Below are 17,512 nucleotides of genomic sequence, written 5' to 3'. Positions count from 1 at the left end.
GCTGTTCTGGGTTGCAGCTGGAAGCCAGAACTGCCCTGGCAGGCTCTGAGATCTAGTCTGCCTCCCAGGACAGAAACCACCAAGCTGTGTCTTGGCTCTTGTTTTTTGGAGTCTTGTCCGGCATCCTTGCTATTTAGTATTCTACAGAGACACCACGGGTGGTGAAGAATGGTGCTCAGAATGCCATCCCTGAGTCCTGTGCCTCCTCCAGGTCTTTTGCCCTGTGCCTAATGCCCCCATCGTGGTCTGTCCTTCCTCTCTTTAGGGCCTTAGTCCCTAATCCTGTTAATCCTAGCCACTGAATCCCCCCCCCCCAAAATCCACAATTCTTATCATCATTCTCCACATAGAAGTTCTTGCCCTGGTGACTCCATAGCTGAAGTAAGGTCCCTGGGGCACCCATAGGTACCACATTCTAGGTGTTTTTCCAAGCCCAAAATGTATGTGTGTATGTGTATGTAAGTGTGAAGTATTAGCTAAGCCCTGTGCCTGGCTTTGACTCATTAAGTGTCCTGGGGTTACCTCCACACACAGAAATCTTTGCTTTGATCACTTTGGGTGATCATGGCCTGTTCTCTGTGCCACTTGTCAGAGAAGCCACATCCTGTCCTGTACAAAAGTGTTGTGTGTCTTTGGGGTGTCATTGAACAAAATAGAAAAAAAATAATGGAAGGCTAGAGAGCAAGAAGGAGGCTTGGCAATGAGGACACTTACCAGTGTAGCCCACAGAGAGACAGAGATCCATCTCAGCTGGACTCTGGTGTCAGACTCTTGGGGATAAAGCCACCCCACCTACTAGGGATGGGCAAGCTTGGCTTTCGGGAGAAATGTTGGCTGGAACCATGGGTATAAAGGCTGTACCAGCCATGTTAGTCTAGCCACCCAAGAAACATGGGTGTGTGTGTGTGTGTGCACACGCGCCTGCAAGGCAGGCCACAGGTCACTCATGGAAGCCACAAGGGTCCTGAAAGCCCAGGAAGCCACTTAGATCCAGAAGCCTGGTCACTGGGTCTGACATGGGCCCTTTGTGGGGGCAGTTGACTGTGTATCCTCATTGCCTAAGTCTTCTCTGGTAGCTGAACATAGTAAGTCTAGAGACCACATACACCTCTATTCTGTACCTGGGACCCCGTATCAGCCATGGATATGTATACATCCCTTGGTCCCACATCTACTGTCCTCTCTGGATTTTCCATTCCTAACTTGTATTCTTGTGTATCCAACTTGCCACATTACCTTGGATCAGAGATGGATTTGTCCCACATTTTGGCATCTGTGAAATGGGCATGTCCCAGGTGATGTTGGTGGTATGTCTGACCTTTGTCACAGAGAGTCCCTCCTGGCAATTGGAGTATATTTGCTCTCTTTTTGCAGGGCTCTGGAAGCTGTGGGAAGGACAGTGCTTCAGGAAGTACCTTTATTGGTGAAGCCTAAGTTGTATTAGGCCCTTATTGGATGACAGGCCACTGACTCCCAGGTCATGTTAAGCATGCAGCTGGCTGGCCCAGCTGACAGAAAGCCAGCTGAACCATAGAACCCACCCTTAACACTGGGAGAAGAGGTGGTACCCAGAGGAAAGAGAACCACACTGAGTGTCCCTGATTTAGAACTGCTAGTGGCCCAGGCCTGGCTGGTGTTAGGCAGGAAGTGTGTGTTTGGTGGGAGTGGGAGCACAGTCCTCTGTGGAAGATCAGGACGTGTGGGGTTCCCTTTGCCTGAGTGTACAGGTAGTACCTCCCATACCCTGGCTTCCAGCCATCAATCACCAAGGCCTGGTGTCTGTTGCAGCCTATTCACCTCACCACTGTGAGGCCTCTCTTCCAGGTTTCCTGCTCTGCATCCCTGTAAATCTGTTCCTAAGACCCAAGATCACTGTGTTCCGTGGGTGTCCTTTATGAGTATGACCCTTTCACTGCCAGACTCTGGTTCTCTGCCGAGCTGGTGCCTACAGAGGTGGGCAATGGTTTCTCCTGGTCTCCTGCTTTGAGGATCCACGGGGCTGCTTTTTAAGGTAGCTCTCATTTTGATGGCACAAGGATTCCATGTTCTACCCTCGCTAGCCCTTGTATGCTAGGTCCTGACTTCACAGAACAGGATAGTATTCTATTGTGGGGTTAGTTTCATTTCTTGACTGAGTATTGAGCAAGCACTTTACCGGTGCAGATTCTCATCATTTATCTTTCTACATTTCTACATTTTGTGAGGCTCGTTTGTTTTGTTTTTAAAGATTTATTTATTTAAGTATTCATGCACATGAGTACTTTTGTCTGCATGCCCACACGAGAAGGGGCACTGGAATTCATGGGACTACAGTTATGGCCTGTTGTGGTGAGCTTCCATGTGTGTGTGCTGGGAATTGAACTCGGGACCTTTAGAACAGCTATCTCTCAATGAGCCACCTCCTCAGCCCTTGTTTTGTTGTTGCTGTTTTTAAATGTTGAGTTTTCAGAGTTTTTTTTCTTCCCATCTGTAGCCACCCTGTTTTGTTACTCTTTCATGTAAGTTTTTGTTTGCTTGTCTTTGTTTTTCATTTTGAAGAACTGACATTTCTGGTTGTTTTGGGGATCATGTCCAAGCTCTGAGCCAAACCCAAGAACAGGCTTTTCCTACTGTTGCTTCCAGAAGTCTCCTGAGTCACTTCTGTATGAGGAATGAGTGTCTGAATGAAAATGGCCCTGGCTTTGGTTTGGGGAATCGGCTGGCCGGCTCCCACTGGTGTAACCCAGCAGAGTACACGTGTGTAGATGTCTGTGGCAGCTCTGGGATGAGCTGGTCTGCTGTCTGTCTGTCTGTACCATGTGGTCTTGATGATTGCATTGTTAATGAGTCTTCCAGAAAGAACTGGCATTTTTCTTAAATCTTGGGCTCATGTTTTCCTGCTCACAATTAGGAACTAGTGTTCTGATTCTGTATGTTGAGGGGGTGTGTACATCTATTCTGTGAAGGAGGTTGGAATCTCCTTCCCCAGGCCTCGGTGCAACTCTGATCTGAGTGGCCACTTGCCCAGCTGTTCATATCAGCATGGTATTTCTTGATGGGGTTCCCAACAGTGGGGTTGTCATGATGCTTCTGAGGGTGAATCCCAAGGACATTGTGGACCAGGGTGGGAGATGCTGGGGAGAGGGGAATTCCTACTGGGCAGCCTCCTGGGGGCAGATCCTGTGGGAGACAAAACAGGCTGTGAGATCTGCCCTTCCCTCTCTCCTACTCTCCCTTGCTTTTTGCAGGACCTCATCTCAGCCTAACATGCTTTACTACTAAAACTACACCCAAATGCTTATTGTTGTTGTTTGTTTTTTTAGTTTTATTTTTGGTTTGGTTTTGGTTTTTAGAGACAGGGTTTCTCTGTGTAGCTTCGTAGAGGAGGCTGTCCTCGAACTCAGAGATCTGCCTGCCTCTGCCTCCTGAGTGCTGGGATTAAAAGTGTGCACCACCACTGCCCAGCTTTATTTTTGTATTTAAAACAGGGCCTTATGAGGCCCACCTCAAACTTGCTATTTAGCTGAGCACGACCTTGAACTTCTGACCCTCCTGTCTGCCAAGTACTAGATTATAGGCATGAGCCATCATGCTCGGCCTCTTCCTCCTTTTAAATGTGCTTGTACCTGGAGTATGAGATAATATTTTGCAGTCATTTTCAGTGTGCTATTCACATTATTCAGCCATCACTATCATCCTATCCACAGAACTTCCTAAGATCTTCCCAAACTGACACAGATCCCCCACTTAACGATATCCACATTTTACCTCTTGTTTGCATAGGGTTTGACACCCAGGACGCTTGCAAACGTGAAATCGTACAAGTTTGGCTTTCTGTACTTGACTTATTTCACTCAGCACGGAGCCCTTCAGTGAGAGTTGGGTCCCTGTGTGTCTACCACCCAGACTTGGTTGGTACGGCTGGGCCTCAGGCTTAGCTGTCCTCCTGGAAGACCATGCTAAGAGCCCTGGAATGAAACCCACATATCATGTGTCCACCAGTATCCAGTTTGCTTCCCTGGTGTAACCTAAAGAGGATGGATTACTGATCCTGGAGAGAGGAGCAGCGCCTGATGTCTAGGGGCACCACTATAACAGATCTTTCTGCTATGTCTAGGAAGTGACTATACTTCAGTGAGTGGTTAGTCAGCTCTTCACAGAGACAGCTGTCTATGTCTCACATGCTCTCTCCCTAGGATGCTCAGTCCTAGAAACCAGAGTCTTGTCACCTGGTCTGGGGAATGTAAAAGTAACATTGATACCACTGGGACCAGTTCTGGATGACTGAAGTCTCCTGGTACCTGAGACCAGAGCCGGGGATGCAGGGAACTTCATGTGATCACAGGATCTCTCCTCAGTTCACGGGCCTCCGAGTGGGGGTGGGGATTGGCAAGAACAACTGAACTCCCAGTACACCTGGAACAAGCACCAGTCCTGACTAGAGGCCTGTTGAGGTCCCCTGGGGAAGAATGTCCTATCTCCTTAGGGAGTGAGCCTCTGGAGTTTCCCTTGACACCTAGCTGCTGTAGCCTGGGTGGTGACCAGAGCCACCCCAAGGGTACCTGGAGAAGGGGCGAGGCACCCGAAGGAGTTCAGAGCACCTCTGCCTATGAGCTCAGGCTCAGTTTAGGGTATTTTTAGCCGCCGCAGCATCCAGCACTTGGCAGGGCAGAAATAGAAGAGGTTTTTTGGGGCTCTGGGCTGACAGTCTCCGGCTCTTGGGGAGCCAGGCTGGGGAGGGGTGTGCATGTGGAGCGCAAACAACTTGTGCTGTTGAGAAAAACATCTCAAGAGAGTGCTGGCTGCGGATGGAGAATTATTTCTGTTGGTGAACACTCTTTATGTAAATGCCACGCACTGCGCACAGCGTTGGCGCTGCTCGTTTGCATGTGTAATCACAGCAGGCGGGGCAGGGGGGGCGGGGGGCGGATAATTATGTTTTAAAATACCATCCGGATTGTTTGATGTGTTCCCTCAGTCTCTGGGTAATTCCGGGCTGAAATGAATCTTCATTGCCCCGTTGGTTGTGGAATGCCACCTGGCCAGCCTGACCACCAGTTGGTACCAGGCAGGGGTTTGCATCTTTTCAGCTTCCACTTTTCTGGCTCTGTCTTCACTGAATGTGTTCAGGCTCTGAGACCCCTCAGATGCAGGTGGGGTTGTGCTTATCCCGAGCTGCAGCAACAGTAATGAGCCTGAGGCACCCTGGAGACCCTGCCCTGGGACTCCAGACAGACACTGGGGACACCTCTCCTGCACACTTCAGTAGTGATTCACTGCCCCTCAGGGTGTGGGTAGTCACTTTAGAACACACATGTTGGCCTTTAGGGATGGGTGCCCCGACATCTCCCTCAGGAGCAGGGTGTCAAGATGACTTGCAAATCCTTCCTATGCAGGACCCTCTCTTGCCATCTGCCCTCATGTGGATGCTACTCAGTGGCCCCCTGCTGAAAGGTGCTTTGAGTCCCTACTGTGTAGTCATTGTGAGGAGGGATGGGAAGCTAGCCCATCTGGAACAACCAGGTGCACCTGTGTCAGATCTAGGAATTGCCTCAGAGCAAGACCTTAGTCTGAGCCACCTGCATTGAGCCTGCCAGACTCTTTAAGTCTATGGGGCCAGTAGGTTCTAGCTGTCTTAGAGCCAAGTCCTACCTGTACCACACAGATATAGACACAAACAAGCAAACACACATGCATAAACACACACACACACACACAAACATAGAAACACAACATCAGGGGACAGCTTGCTGGTGACAGGTCATGCTCTCAGGACCTAACCTGTGTGCTGGAAACACAGGAGAGAGTGTTATGACATTTGTGGCTTCTGTCTGAGCAGGGTGGCTTTATGTGTTACTAACAATTTCTGTAGCTTATGAGAGCATGGACTAAGGACTAGCTAAAAGGCTAGCCCAAGTGCGAGGCCTCCTGGGAAAGGGAGCTGTAGAAGCAGTGGGTGAATGGAGGGACTGAGAAAAGACTGCAGGATTGGGGTTAGGACCACAGGTCTTCATTGGCCTTGTAGTGCATAGGGTACCCAGCAGGTAGTCCTTATTAAGAAGCCTTGGCCCAAGCCCTCTGTGACTTGTAAGCAGCTGTTCTTATTGGTTGGATGCTGATGCTGGCTAACTTGTGTCCTGCATTCTGTGGAGCACACTCATACCTGTGAACCAGCATCATGGGTACAACCTCAGAGCTGCAGGTACAGAGGAACTCTTGGGCCCAGCTACCTGTTCCAGAAGTGGTTTTATTCATGCCATCAGGGCTGGAGGTGGACACACTGCATATATAGTGTGGAGGGGCTGGCTGGCATGGGTTCAGGTTAGCCTTAGACTGATGCAGAATGCTTCTAACCTGGGCCTTAGGGAATGCAGTGGGCAGGCATAGAGCTGCCCAGGTTCACCCACAGACTCCCACCTAATTGGATTAGTTCTTTGCCTTAGTGCAAGAGAAGCCAGAGCCTGTGCCCCTGGAAAGCCGCTCCTGTGTCCTCATCCGTCGAGACCTGGTGGCACTACCTGCCAGCCTCATCAGCCAGATTGGGTACCGCTGCCACCCAAAGCTCTACTCAGAAGGTGATCCTGGAGAGAAACTGGAGCTTGTAGCAGGTGAGACAGCCCCACCTATCATCATCACTGTATGCAAATGTCCTATCCATTATTTTCCAGAGCTATGAACAATGCACTCATCACCAATCAGTCAAAAAGAAAGAAAAAAAAGAACATCTTAAATTTCCTCTAATTTCCTTTTAGAAGAATGTGTCATTAAGAGGAGTTATTCAATTGAATTAATTTAGCATTTTAATTGAGTCCAATGAGCTGAGCTGGCCAGGCTCCTGATTGGCAGGGGCTATATACCTGATGCATTTTAATTTAGGTCACAGATAGTATCGAGTCACGTAGTTTATCAGTGTCCGTCCTATCGCACTGTCCAGGTGTAATGTCTGAATGGCAGCTCACAGTCCAAGGTGGAGTTCGGAAGCCCTCAAGGCCAGTACCTTTTCAGAAACAGCATCCTTTAGTGTTGGTGTCCTTGCATGTTGTAAGGCAATATTCAACAAGATCCAAGTGGGTGGCACACCATTGGTGCCATACTGTTTGATTTAATTGCTTTTTTGTTTGAGACAAGTCTCTCTATATAGACCAGACTGGCATCAAACTCATAGAGATCCTCTTGCCTCTGTCTCCAGAGTGATTAAAGATGTAAGCCACTATGTCTGGTCTTTAATTGTTCTTTCTTTTTCTTTCTTTCTTTTTTCCCCTTTCTTGTAACAGAGTTTCTCTGTGGCTTTGGAGGCTGTCCTGGACTAGCTCTTGTAGACCAGGCTGCTCTTGAACTCACAGAGATCCACATGCCTCTGTCTCCTGAGTGTTGGGATTAAAGGCGTGTGCCACCACCGCCTGGCTTAATTGCTCTTTCTGTTTGCTTGGGGAGTCCCAAGCAAGTAGGACAGGTTTCTCAGTCCTGCATCTAAGCCTTGCCTCCCTGAGCCAGCCTCTCCTGTTTCTACCAGATACCCTCTGCTGCCCTGTCTTGGGCAGCATCTTGAAGTCCACTCTCTCAATGGAACAGGAACTCCATAGTCTGTCCAATTGCCGCCCTCTCCTGGAAACCGCTTCCTTAGAGACTCCATCACCAGCACTACAGTAGGCAGTGGGAGTGTTGTTTCCAGAGTGGTGTGGGTGGGGCTGCTCCAGCCCTGTTCTGGGGCAGGATAGAGTCCCTGGGAGCTAGAGACAGTCTCTCAGACTGCTGTGATGCCCTTTAAGAGGGCAGAATAGTTCCTTAGGCAAGAGCGAGTTTCTGTCTCACCTAGGCCCTTCTTTCTGCTAAGCCCTAATAGACAGGGCTGACGGAAGATCTAGGAATGAGGTGTGGTATGAACACCTGTAACCAAGTGCTTTAGAGGCTGAGGAAGGGGAATTAAGAATTAGAAGACAGCCTAGACTATATAATAAGGGCTTGTCTTTAAAAGGCTTAGCTTATGCTTCATCAGAAATAAGTTGAACAGCCAGATGTGGTGGCACACTCCTTTAGTGCCAGTACTCGGAAGGCAGAGGCAGGTAGATCTCTTCAGTTCAAGGCCAGTCTGGTCTACAAAGTGAGTTCCAGAGCAGCCATAGCTGTACAGAGAAACTCTGTCTTGGGATGGGGGGGTAGAAAGAAAGATGAACCAGGCATGGTGGTGCATGCCTTTAATACCAGAACTTAGAAGGCGGAGGCAGGCAGATCCCTGGAGTTCCAGGCCAGCCTGATCTACAGAACTAGTCTAAGACTGCCAGGGCCACACAGAGAAACCCTGTATTGAAAAACAACAACAACAAAGCCAGGTGAGGGAGACCCACATGAGTGGGAGTGTATTACTAGATACACCATTTGGGTGTGACACCCCCATAGGTTTCACCTGTGCTGTCCTCTAAAGTCAAAGGATGGGCTCTTCCCCTGTGGCAATGCCATGTAAACAAGGGCCTCCCTGATTTGCTCCTCTGGTCCCCATGGGTTCTCTTCTCACCCACACCCTAAGGCCTCCTGAGACATTGCCATCTTTCTTCAGGGTGTATGGCTGAGAGTGGCCTCCCTGTTCAGACCTGCACTAGATCTTCCTTGGACACATGAGGTAGAGAGGCCGGTGCTGAGCCTGTAGAAGCCTGTTAGACTCTGCAGACCACCATCCCATCTCTCCCAATTTTTGCTCAAGGCTCTTTGGCATTTGGAAAGGGACAGGGTAGAAAGGCAAAGCCAGAGCCAGTCCCAGAGTTTCTAAGGAAGTGGCGAGGGCTGAGGCGGTCTCTCTCATTTTGCCCACAATAAAGGATGCTGGAGAGCTGGGTGGTGTTGGTGCACACCTTTAATCCCAGCACTTCGGAGGCAGAGGCAAGTGGATCTGTGTGAGTCTGAAGCCAGTCTGATCTACAAATCGAGTTCCAGAACAGCCAGAGCCATTACACAGAGAAACCCTATCTTGGGGTAAAAGAGAAAGCTGGGGGTTTAGGAGACATTGAAGGTGTGGGATTTGTCACAGCATCCCCCAATCCTGCTGGGTTTCAATTGAGGATGGTAGTGTGATGGGAAGGGCTTGGCCTTAGCATCCTCCAGCCCTAGCATCTTCCAGCAGATGAGAACTGAGGTTGTTTTTGTCCTAGAGACCCCACTTCACCTTCCACCCTTCTCCAGGCTCCCCTGCAGTCTTTTGTGACCCTGGCATCCCCTTAGAGGGCATTAGCAGGCTTGGTTTATAAGGTTAAATACCTCATACATCGATGTTTGCTGGCTTTAGGCTCCGGGGTCTACATCACACGTGGCCAGCTCATGAACTGCCACCTGTGTGCAGGGGTGAAGCACAAGGTCCTGCTGCGGAGGCTCCTAGCTACCTTCTTTGACAGGTAGGTGTGTAGGGGACAGCAGAAGATCCTAGAGTTTCCTCTACCTGTGAGCTGTCTGGTCAACAAAGGGTTGAGCTTTTTCCTGACACTAATGTGGACATTTGGCCTGGAGATGCCCTGGAAAGGCTCCAGAAAGATAGCACATCCTCTTATTCCAGGGCTCAGTCTAGAGAAAACTGGCTGTGTCTCCCTCCCCTCCAAAAGTGAAAAGCCACGTGTACACCTCTATGTGCATGGGTCAACAGCCCCTTCCCCAAGGAAGAGCAACTCATTCAGGTGGCTCAGGGTTTCCCATGGACAGTGCCTGAGGTGGTCACTCAACTGGGAGTGCTGTCTCTTAGAAAAGCCTGGACCTTCTCCCCACATTGGCTATGACTCACCGAGACACAGGGTGGGTGTGGTGATTTGGGTTATTTCACCTGGTGGGTGGGTGGGGAGCCCCATTCCTTAGGTCACCTCTGGACCAACCCATCTCCTTTCTATCCCTCCTCCAGGAACACACTGGCCAATAGCTGTGGCACCGGTATTCGCTCGTCTACCAGTGACCCCAGCCGAAAGCCACTGGACAGTCGAGTCCTGAACGCTGTGAAGTGTGAGTGGGTGGTGTGGGATCACCTGGTTTGGGAAATCGTAGGAATCCCATCTGGAATTGAGATCCCAGCAGTTAGCCCCAGGGTTATTCTGGGCCACTGGCTCCTGTCCTGAGTGCTTGCTTTGGCCTGTAGCACTAGGACCAGGAGGGAGAAAAGAGCAGCAAGCAAAACCGTCTCGAGGTGTTAACGTCCTTGGTAGGTTTCCAAGTGTGATGAATTCAGCTGCGAAACTATTTTAATATGTGAAATAGATCTAATTTTCCTTTTTGAACAAAACCCCTTATTTACATGTTGAGGTTATTTTGAGCCTTTGCCATCTGTTCGGCCGGCTTCTGCCTCCCGCTCCTGCGTGGTGGGGCGGAGCCCAGTCCATCTCTGTGGCAAGCCACCGCCCAGCCCTGTACCCTCAGATACAGAAGAAGCTGTGCCACCCAACATACAGACTGGTCCAGAGCACAGCCGCCTGTGGAAGAAATGTCTTGCTTAGAAATTCCCTTTATGATACTAACTCTGTTTTATAGAAGAAGGGTCTTAGCAGTACGTAATTGTAGTCCTGCGGAACGGAGTGACAGTAGGACCCAGAGATACTAGAAGGTAGTGAAAATGGGCTCTTAGGGAACTGTTTCTGCTCAGTGGGGACCTGGGCCTGACCTTGGTCTCCAGCTTCTGGTAGGTTTTTGTTTTGTTTGGTTGATGATGACACCATCTTCCTTGTTTGCTGAAACCAAAGAGGGTGTCAGGAAGGCAGTTCCTCATGTGGGGAGGACCCTCTACCTGGGGAGGACCCTCTACCTGTCCCAGTTTGCAAGTGGAGGTGGGAAAGTCAGAGAAGTTAAACACAGGTCCAAACCTGATGGGCACCCTAGCTGACTAATCTTGCTGTCATAGGCACCATCCCAAAGAGTCACATGGGTATCCTGGTCCGAGGATGGAGAAAGTGACTTCTGGACTGATAGTTTAAATCAGAGGAGCTCAGTGAGAACCAAGATTGCAGACAGTCCAGCCCTGGACTGTCTCGATTCTGTAGACACTTGGTCAGCAGTGGGCCAAGCAGTGAGGGGCCAGGCTGCTCTTACACCCCCTCCTTCTGCTTCTCACTGCAGTGTACTGTCAGAACTTCGCTCCCAGCTTCAAGGAGAGTGAGATGAACGTGATCGCTGCAGACATGTGTACCAACGCTCGCCGTGTCCGCAAGCGCTGGCTCCCCAAGATCAAGTCCATGCTGCCAGAGGGTGTGGAGATGTACCGTACCGTCATGGGTGCCTCAGCCTCCAGCCTGCCCCTGGACCCTGAGTTCCCACCTGCTGCTTCACAGGTTTTCGAGCAGCGCATCTATGCCGAGCGACGAAGTGACGCGGCCACCATTGTGGCTCTGAGAACTGATGCTGTGAACGTCGATCTGAGCACCTCAGCCAACCCTGCCTTTGAGGCTAGTGAGGAGGTGGATGGGGCAGGCTCGGTTATCCAGGAGGTGGCTGCCCCTGAGCCACTGCCTGCTGATGGCCAGAGCTCCCCTCAGGCCTTTGAGCAGGGCAACACCAGCTCCAGCAGGCCTCAGACACCAGTGGCCACAGCAACAAGAAGGCCAGAGGGCACCTATGCAGGGACCTTGTAAGGGGCCGGCAAGGCCGACTCACAAGGGACCGAGTACTAAAGCTGCTTGCATGCGTTACTAATACAAACAAATGTGATCAAGCCACTTACCTACTGAACTGCTACTGCTGCCTGACAAAAATGTGATTTTTATTCTGCCTGTATTTAAAATGGATGAAGGAAACAAACGCATTCATTATACTGTAAACATTTAGGCCGCTGGCCACACTCTGGGTGGAAGGTCCCAGGGCAACTTTTTGATATTCCTCAGCTCAGTCTCCCATGGTAGTGCTCCCCTCCCCCTTCTTGGGGAGGTAGAAGAGGCCACCAAGTCCTTGGTGTCCGGCCCCAACCCTGCCTCATCTACCCTTCCTATTCCTCCTGCTCTGAAAGTGGAAGCTGGGGTAGTAGTGGCCTATGGGTGGAGAGGCAGATGTGACACTCCATTTCTTACCATTTAAGGACCCCAGTGGGGCAATGCTGGGCCCCCCCAGGCCAGATTTCTCTTGTTTTCCTTCCTCCCAAGAAGCCACCTCTGTGTGTGTGTGTGTGTGTGTGTGTGTGTGTGTGTGTGTGTGTGAGAGAGAGAGAGAGAGAGAGAGAGAGAGAATGATAGAGTGAATGTGTGCGCATGTCTGTGTGTGCAGAGACCAGTGATGGCTCTGCAGCACTGGCTGTGGCTGGTCACCTGTCACCTGGGGATGGGGGAAGGACAAGATGTTCTCCCCCCATACCCATGTCCTCGCTCTGTTCCACCCAGACCCCCAGCGGCTGGCCTGCTGACCCCCCAGGGTCTCCATGCCCCTTGGCCATAGCTGTCCTCACCAACCTCTGCCTCCCTAGCCACTCTGGGATTTTGCTTGTTTGCTGTTTCTGTTTAGTTCAGATCTATTTTGTTTGTGGTTTGGAAACTTTCAGACCCCAAAGAGGGAAAAGACAAAAATGAGAGAGGGACTAATGTCCCTGTCCCCAGGCTACCACAGATTTGGGTGAATACATGCCTATGGACCCCCAGCTTGGCTTCCATTGGAGGCAGAAGGGGCCCAGGAAAGAACAGCTAGCCATATGTAGCCATGTGTGGCACGTGTGGGCCTAGCTAGCAGAACTCTGCTGCCTGTGGTGGGCTTATTGCTTACTGTGGGTACCTGTGTAGTTGGCAGCAGGCACAAGCCTGGGCTGGGGTAGTAGGCAGGTGTGGATCTCAGTGGGGACCAGAAAGTTAGAAAATCATGGGGGTGGTGCCTGAAGGAGGGGCTTTGAGGACAGCTGGCTGGCTTGAAGCCATGTGGGATATGCTCCTGAGGCCAATTACCCAAGTGTCTCTTCTTGGACTCTTGTCCAGGGACTGCCTGCTCACCTGCAAAGCCTAGCAGCTCCCGAAGTGCCCAAGGACACCCATGATTCTGAACTTGAAAGGTCTAATGTTCCCTATCCCTTTATACATCTTGAATTTGCTGCCCTACAATTCTTCCTCCAATTCCCCACCCCCCTCAGTCCCCCCATCCCCCATCCCCATGTGCCCACAGGCTGGGCAGTCCTTCCCCATCTGGAGTGGAGGGCCATGGTATGAGAGCCTGAGGTGCAGTTTAGATTCCTTCTGTGCTTCCCCCATTGTTTTGCTGGCACTGCTCTGCCTTGGAGTGGCCTCACGGGTAGTCCCCATACTGTGCTGACTATAAGTACAAGTCTTCCCTTCTTCTGAAAGACCTGTGGTGAGGGAAAGGGGCATCATGGCAGGCACTGTGGGAACTGGCCTGAGCCCCTCTCCCTGCTCCTTGGTAACCCAAGGCTTGCATTCCTGGGGCAAGTGCAGAGGCTGGCTAGTATCCAACTCTGGAACTAGCCACCCAGAGATGGATCTCTCACCTCTCCCATTCCCATCTTAGTCCTAGGTAGGTTGCAGCCCCAGCCAGGCTTTAGTGACTTGGACCAAACCCTCCGGGTGCTGGGAGAAGACCATAGAACTGTGGAAGGTATGGCAGGATTGGGGGGCTGGGGGGCTGTGCCCTTCCCCTCTGGAATATTCCTTCATCTGCTTTTCCCATCCAAATTTGCACTTTAATTTGACCATCCCTGGGGACCTTTGGGAGACAGACCCACCTGTTTTGGCTGGTGGCAGAAGGGCTCTCTCTCATCCCTCCGCTCCAAGATGGGCATGGTCCCCACCCTGGGCCAGCATAGGGAGGGTGCCGCTGGCCTCACGGAATGCCTGACCATTGCTCGGGCTAGCACAATGTCCTCAACCTCTGTCCCTTAATGTTTATAATTGCCATCTGTTTCGTTCTAGGTAAGGAAGGCAAGAGCTATAGGTGAAACTTCAATAATATTAATTAAATGTGAATGGATTCTGAGCTCTCCCTGTGCCCCGGGTGGGCCAGGCAGAGCGTTTTGCACTAATGTGTCCCGTGGTGGACGTGGTGGGGAGCGTTTGCAGACATGCATGGCCAATGACTGTACCTGCTGGGGGGGCACTCCCTCTGCAACCTGAATGTACTGCAAGGCAGGAGGGTGGCAGGCCTGGGCTCCGAGGGGCCTTCCAGAGTGCCTTAGCATCTTTTGATTATTTTTTCCAAGGAAAACCAATTAAAAAACCAGACTCCCCCTCCTTTGTTTACAAGATGACTAATTCCAGAATCGGGGCTGTCTTGTCCTGCCACGTGACCCTGACTTGTCCAGACCCTCTAAATGAGATCCTCTCTGTATTCGTCGGATGTCTGCACCTCTGTTCCTAGCTTGACTACTAGCAATATGCATATACTATGTAGAGTCTATTGTAGAAACTATTGCTACATCAGCATCTTTGCCATGAGGACAGTTGGGACTGGATTGTGTTGGAGCTGCTTGGGCAGGGCTGGATCGAGCCACCACTCTTCTGCCCTCCCCAAGCAAACAACCATCCTGGAGGCAGCCAGGACCAAGTACAGCAGGTCCAGGGCAAGGGACCAGAGACAGGGCTGATACTGTGAGCTTGGAGGGGCTGCCTGCCTGGCTGGCTGTCTCAGTACTTGAATTCTGTTTTGTTTTCTATACCAGTTGTTTCAGCTAGTATCTGATTTAGTGTCTTATTTTGCCCTTGAATGTGGATGCAACGGTGTGTGAAAGGCAATCGAGGCAAGACCCTGAGGGTCCCACATGGTATGACTGCAGGTCTGGGCCTCCAGGATAACTACACGTTTAGAGCCGAGAGGATGGTAGAAGGAAGGGCCTGTGAGGGACTGGCAAGCTGGCAGGGCCTGTCCCCTCCAGGGACTGTGGGGTGCCTGGTGCTACCTGGTTCAACAGCAGGAACCTCCTATGTCCAGTGCTACCCCTGTTCTGCCCCGTCCCACCCCACCCCATTGTGCCCTGCTTGGGTTCCCCAAAGGTGGTCATTCCTCGCTGAAGTAGTAAGGGCAGATGGCCCACCAACCAGCTGAAAACTTAGAATCCGCTTGCTGTGGATCCCAAATTGGAATGGTGAGCATGTGACATCTCAGCTTTAACCACAGCTTCCTTCGAATGGTGCTGCTATGTGTTCTGCATGATGTCAGCCAGCCCAGCCTGTGCTGCTGGAAGAAGGGCTTGTTACAAAGTGTTTCAAGAATGGCAAAGGTGTTTGCTTCTGTTTGTTTCGTTTTCCTAGAAAAGGAAAAGGATGCAGGATCTAAAACATTCTGATTGAGTAGCCTCTGCTTATGTCCCATCAGTCGCCTCGTTGCAAGCATTTTGCACACAATTGTGATTTTTATGTCAAAAGAAGCCAAAATTTGCAATACTATTTTTAGCAGACAAAAAAAAGTATAAAATGTATAAATATTTTTGACTTGAATGTTCTGGGTGGCTCTGGGTGCAAGGAGAACATCCGTCCCTTTAGTGGGATGTTTGGAGAAAAGGACCCAAGAGAGGGTTGTATTGAAGGCACTGTCTAGGGGTTAAAGTAGTATCATAACTTGTGACTGTTAGAAAATAAGTTAATAAAATCAGTTGCTCCCCTACCTCTAAGGAGGGCTTCACAGAACCACTGAGCTAGAGCAGATGCCACATCTTGGCTTTCTTTTGTTTTGGGGAGGAGGAGGCCTTTATTTTGTCCCTCCAGCATCCTCCTCTCTTTCTGTGCTGTGACCCTGTAGTGACAAGACTGTTACTTTGTAGCCATGGCTGACAACATTGTATCAATAACTAAAACCACGGCAATTGTGGGCAAGCTGACCAGGGAAACCCAAGAGCTATGAGCCCTGTGCTCAGAGCTGTTTCAGAGGTGGAAGTCCATGACAAACAAAAGGATGTCATCATTAATTGTAAAGCGCTTTGTAAAATTCACATTTACAGAATAATAAAGTCAATTCAAACCCAGCTTTCCTGAACGTTGCTTGACCAGTGGGATTGGGGTGAGGGTCCTGGGGGTAAGCCAAGCAGAGGTTTGGCTGTGGAAGAACATGGCACTACCTGGCCCCAAAAGTTCCTGTTTAAGTGATTATGGGATTGTGCCACTGCCTACCCTGAGTCATGGTTTTATTCAACTTACTGTCAACAAAGTGACTTTTCTCTTCACCTAGCCCACCTGTTCTCTTCTGGATGTATGGCTCTTTCTGTCCTTTCCCCTTGGCCAGGCCTGCCCCCAAGTGGGCAGAGGGGCAACTGCATGTGGGTGGAGCTTATCTAGGCTGAGCTGGGGTTCTGGGGTTTGGGCCTGGCAGCTGGTCTCCCCTGTTTCTCACTGCCTTATCTTCAAGTACCTGCTGAGCTCTGAGGGGTGAGCAGGCATCTGGCTTTAATGTGACCTGAAGAGGGAGGGTACTGGAAGCAACCTCCAGGTCTTACCTTGAACCCTGGCTATGTGCATCCCTCTCTAAAAAGATGACCACTCCTGATGGGCAGTGTCTGTGCATGTCTTTAATCCCAGCACTTAGGAGGCAGAAGCAGGTGGATCTCTGTGAGTTAGAGGCCAGCTTGGTCTACAGAGCTAGTTCCAGGACAGCTTGTCTCGGAAAACAAACAAAAAGATGGCCACCCCCAAACCTCATGCCTTCATGGCAGGTTCCATGTTTTTACAGCCTGTGAGGGTTTCTCTAGGGCCACTTCTAGTCACCTGACAGAAACCATCCCAGTCCCCTGTTCCTTTGGGGGGGGGACTGAGATAGGGTTTCTCTGTGTAGCTTTGTCCTGGAACTAGCTCTGTAGACCAAACTGGACTTGAACTCACAGAGATCCACCTGCCTCTGTCTCCCAAGTGCTGGAATTAAAGGCATGTACCAACACCCGGCCTGTGGCTCCCTTTGCATAGGCTTTAATACCACCAGCTAGCTAGGCAGTGGTGGTGCACACCTTTAATCCCAACACTCGGGAGGCAGAGGCAGGCAGATCTCTGTGAGTTTGAGGCTAGCCTAATCTACAAATTGAGTTCTAGGACAGCCAGGGCTGTTACACAGTGAAATCCTATCTTGAAGAACAAAACAAACAAAAAAGATGGACAGCAGCTGGACAGTGGTGGCATACACTTTTAATCCCAGCATTTAGGAAGCAGAAGCAGGCAGATCTCTGAGTTCAAGGCCAGCCACAGAAAACCCTGTTTCAACCCCCCCTCCCAAAAAAGAGGATAGACAGTGGTCCAGAGGGATTGAGGTAGGGTCATCCAGACTCATCTTCTATGGAAACCATAATGCCACACCCTGTCTTCATCAAAATGCTCAGGGAACAAGGTCACGGGTATAAGAGGTGAGCACTGACCCTTTCACATTCTACTGTCAAACCCAGGTCGGACTGAGGTCAGTGGGTCCATGCCCACCTTCTAGGAGGGGACTGCTAGAGACACTTTCCCCTCAGGCTCCAAAATCCCCACCCCTGCTGTCATGACCACCACCTAACCGTCATCCACTTAGGCTGGTGGATTCTTAGTCATGCACCCTTGCTGTCAAGGAACTAGAAGCGGCTGTTGGCTGCATAGACCCCAAGAGCCCCACTCAGAAGGGATGCCAAGGTCCCCAA

The 17,512-nt window shown here is 50.6% G+C and overlaps 1 protein-coding gene across 2 annotated transcripts in view; it reads left to right on the top strand.

Annotated features, from left to right (window-relative positions):
• Nacc2 (NACC family member 2) overlaps positions 1-11,710 on the top strand; it is a 60,842-nt gene extending 49,132 nt beyond the window's left edge. For both annotated transcript variants that reach the window (XM_051184879.1, XM_051184878.1), the window contains exons 3-6: positions 6,423-6,587; positions 9,257-9,362; positions 9,857-9,954; positions 11,059-11,710. In XM_051184879.1, the coding sequence (XP_051040836.1) occupies positions 6,423-6,587; positions 9,257-9,362; positions 9,857-9,954; positions 11,059-11,570 (881 nt within the window). In that variant the 3' untranslated portion in view covers positions 11,571-11,710. The remainder of the gene's footprint in view (positions 1-6,422; positions 6,588-9,256; positions 9,363-9,856; positions 9,955-11,058) is intronic.
• Positions 11,711-17,512: the final 5,802 nt, after the last annotated feature.

Source organism: Phodopus roborovskii, unplaced genomic scaffold (genome assembly GCF_943737965.1).
Source record: "Phodopus roborovskii unplaced genomic scaffold, PHOROB, whole genome shotgun sequence".
Lineage (NCBI taxonomy): Eukaryota > Metazoa > Chordata > Mammalia > Rodentia > Cricetidae > Phodopus > Phodopus roborovskii.
Note: the sequence above shows the minus strand (reverse complement) of the source record. Positions and strands in the feature narration are given on the sequence as shown.